This window comes from Polistes canadensis, unplaced genomic scaffold, assembly GCF_001313835.1.
Source record: "Polistes canadensis isolate GaletaPanama2010 unplaced genomic scaffold, ASM131383v1 scaffold_310, whole genome shotgun sequence".
Lineage (NCBI taxonomy): Eukaryota > Metazoa > Arthropoda > Insecta > Hymenoptera > Vespidae > Polistes > Polistes canadensis.
In genome coordinates this window covers 123173-127204 of record NW_014569857.1, presented here as the reverse complement: position 1 = coordinate 127204, position 4032 = coordinate 123173, and the positions used below count along the sequence as shown (strand labels likewise).

Sequence of the window (4032 nt, the reverse complement as noted above, 5' to 3'; positions counted from 1 at the left end):
AATGTATTGACTATTTTTTACGCAATAATGTTTAAACTTATTATAATATGTAAGCGATTATTGTCGTATAAAATTGTATTTAACTTTGTAATTTGTTTTTAAAAAAAAAAAAAAAAAAAAAAAAAAAGAAATATTAATTTTTCGAGTGCTCGTTAATTTATGACTGCAATTATTATAATTAATTTCTTTCGCATATTCTTTTTTTTCACATCGTAAAACGTATTTTATTCTGTGACTTTATCAAACGACATTTCAGAATGAGAATTATTTTCTTCGATTTCATTAAACCCACTTTTTTCTTTGACTTCATCAAGCGCATTTTCTTTATTGAATACGTCAAACGAAATTTCAGGTAAATAAGAATCTTCTTCGATTTCATTAAACGCACTTTTTTCTGTAGCTTCATACAAAGTAGTTTCAGGGTGCGTATTTTTATCTTCGATTCCATTAAACGTACTTTTTTCTTCTTTGGTTTCATAAAACTTACTCTCAGGGTGCGTATTTTTTTCTTCGACACTTTCAAAATACATTTCAACGTCAGAATTTTTTTTGTTCATTTTATTAAACGCACTTGTTGTTTCTGCGATTGATCCAAACGAAATTTCAATGTACACCTTTTCTTTTTTTACTTCATTAAAAATAACTTCAGGATCCATAATTGCAGTATACGAATGTTCTTTCTTGACTTTGTATAACGAATTTTCTTTTTTGATTTCACGTAAATCAATTTCTTTTTTGATTTCACCTAAATCAATTTCTTTTTTGATTTCACGTAAATCACTTTCTTCTTTGACTTTACGCAAAAGTATTTCGGGATACTCAAATACGACGTAAGAATTTCGATCTTCGATTGCGTGATACGAATTTTCCTTTTTCATTTCACGAGACGTATTATCTTTTTTGATTTTTTCAAACGTAACTTCGGGATACGTAATCATAGAATACAAATGTTTTCCTTTGACATTGAAAAATGAATTTTCTTTTTTGAATACACGTAACGTATTTTCTTTATTCGATTCGTCATTTTTTATGAGCACATCCTTAATACCAATTTGTCTTTCTTTTGTCTTTTTAACAATAAAACGATAAATATCTTCACCAAGCTTCATCATGCTTGTTGTAATCAATATTGGTAACTCTTGTGCAACAAGATCATCTTTCAAAAGCAAACCTAAAGCATACACATATGCACCTTTCAATTCTAATTTTTTCATATGAGCTTCCTTTGAATTAACATCACTATTTTCATTATTATTAACCTCAGAACTGGTAGAGGTGTTCATTTTTATAATAAAATTACACTGAACTGTAGCACACAAAAAAATAATGATCGAAACGACTGTTATATTATGAATTTCTTTTCTTCTTCAACCAACGTCCGTTCTCTGCGAAATCTGATCGACTAATGAAACATTTCTACATATTTTGTTCTTCTCATAAGAAAATTGACGAACTTTTGTCTTATTTCTATTGTACTTCTATTGTTTGATGTTGTAACAGCTAGCCATAAAGAAATTCAATCGTATAACCGTCAAACACACATTCAATGAAAATAACAAAACACAGTGGCAACAATATTTTTCCGTTAACGATCTGATAAAAGAAATAAAACGTGTATCTACGATAAACCAGAAAAGTATAAAGAAAATCTCGAGAATTGATGGAAATATCGCATATTTTGTGATAATTACTAAATAAAGTCTTTCCGATACAAAACACGATTCGATTATTTACAAACTACAGGAAAACAAATCTCGAACGTTCGAGTTATTGAAAATTCGAACACAACCCAATTGCCAAAACTCTCTTTTGGTTTATTAAATAATTTCATTCTTAATTCATTTTTATTATATAATTTAGTATTTTTCTTTTGGAAATACTAAATATGATACAAAGATGAAAGATAACTATTAGATTTTGGGAGGGAAAAAAAGCAAATATAAATTGAATGAAACATAAATTTGTAAACTGTGTGTACGTATAAACGAATTTATTGTTATACTGTAACGTGTGAAAAAGTGATTGACAGAGGAGATTTGACAGAGGAGTGGGAGAAGCACGAACAGAGTAAGAAATAAAGTAACGGAAAGAGTGGGGGTAGTACGATTGAAAAGCGCGCGTAACACGTGATCATATATTTAATTAAAATTCAATACAATTGTTGAAAATAAACTTATTCTGCCTGCATACCAAGATATTTCGTTTGTCTTATCGTTTAATACACAATCATTGGAAATATTTCGGTATTGGTATTTTTTTTTTTCATTATAACCATTAATTGTTATTTATAACCTTCAATTATTAAACCATTAATAATTTTTTATTATAACCATTAATTAATAAAACCAATTTGTCCAATTTTGAATAACAAAATTAATTTAACATAAATGTATTTAAACGAGGATATTTGTCCCATCCGAGAAGTATTGAATATTGTTAGTTAAAACTTGTGAATGCTAAAATGAATACATTTTTATTTCTTTGCGTTTAACAATAAACTCTTATCCATTTACACCTTTCATATATATGTAGCATCAAAACGGGAAAGGCAATACTAGTAAATCCTCGTCATTAGTATGAATATGAAGAGCCTCCAGACGAAGTCGGAAATAAGACTTTTTGGAAAGTTTTTCCTATTCATCGATCATAATACTTTGATATTCTATAGAATATCAAATTACTATTTAAACAACATTGAAAAGAATACATCCTCGAGCACAGGCCGACGCAAACACCCCCCCCCCACACACACACCGCTAATCGCTCCCATACGCATACACAAAAACGAGCATGGTGGGGGTTGTTGAGACTGTGTGTCCCTATAAAGGAAAATCTGTATTCTTTGTCCTTTATCGTATCGGAAGATAAGCGGGTTTAGAATGAAATGTTTTATATCTGCATTTTATTAAAAATCATTCGAAGAGCATACTAAAAAACAAATACAGTCAAACCTCCTTTAACGCTGTAAGTGCGTTCCGCGTTATATGGAAATCGCGATCTGCGAGTGCCGTGTTATAGAAGGTTTGACTGTATTTTTATAACTAATTAAACACCTTTACTGCTCCGTGAATTATACGTGGGTTTATAAGACTGTGCGCACTTGTAGAAATTGGAACGTTGCTTAAATTGTAATTTGATATTCTATAAAATATCAAAGTATTATGTTCGATAAATTGGAAAAACTCTCCAAAAAGTCTTATTTCCGACTTCGTTTGTAGGCTCTTCATATTCATAGTAATGACAAAGATTTACTAGTATTGCCTGATTTCCCGCTTTGACGGTAACATATATATTATTAGTAAACGAATGAACATCGTTTTTCGTATCAATCACGCATATAATACACAATAGTAAGCTCGAGAATCTTTTATATTTTTCTCGACTGTCAATTGCCCGATTTTTTTAACATGCACGTAACACGTACACACACACACACACACACACGCAATTTACTGACGCAAGAAACTAATACATTATTCCATCAACTGTCTTAACTCGCATACTTACACCACTATATAAGTTACTCATAATAATTAATAGTAAAGTATTCTTTTTTTTTTAATTGTATTCCCTGTTGGAATCTTTCCAACGTTTGTGTGTAACGATAAGACAAAAATAAGACAAGAACAAGAAAAGCGAAATGTCTTTTGGTTTGCAGGTAGAATAAATTTATTTTAACAATCGTACTATATATTAATGGTAATGTTAATGTTAAAGCTAATGTTCATTATATGATTACGTTATGTGTACATTTCGTTTCAAGCCTTTTAACTTTTACTTTGTAAAAATAGTCCAAAATAATATCCAAATAAATTAATGTGAAAAGTATGTTCGAAATAAATGTAGTATAGTGAAAAAAAAATTATAAATCTTATACAAATATATATATGTAAAGGAAATGTATTCCTTTGATGTGTTTTGTCGCACTTCAAGCAGCTCTYGTTGGAAGGRTCGATTAATAAAATCGGTAGAAAGAAATGAGTGGCGATTGATAAACAAAGGAAGGGAGAGAATACAAAATAAAGCAGATGT

The 4032-nt window shown here is 29.6% G+C and overlaps 1 protein-coding gene across 1 annotated transcript in view; it reads right to left on the bottom strand.

Moving 5' to 3' along the window:
- Positions 1–2534: 2534 nt before the first annotated feature.
- The window catches only part of LOC106791457, a 4900-nt gene continuing 3402 nt past the window's right edge, over positions 2535–4032 (bottom strand). The window contains exon 3 of the mRNA XM_014757091.1: positions 2535–2633. Within this exon, the coding sequence (XP_014612577.1) occupies positions 2535–2633 (99 nt within the window). The remainder of the gene's footprint in view (positions 2634–4032) is intronic.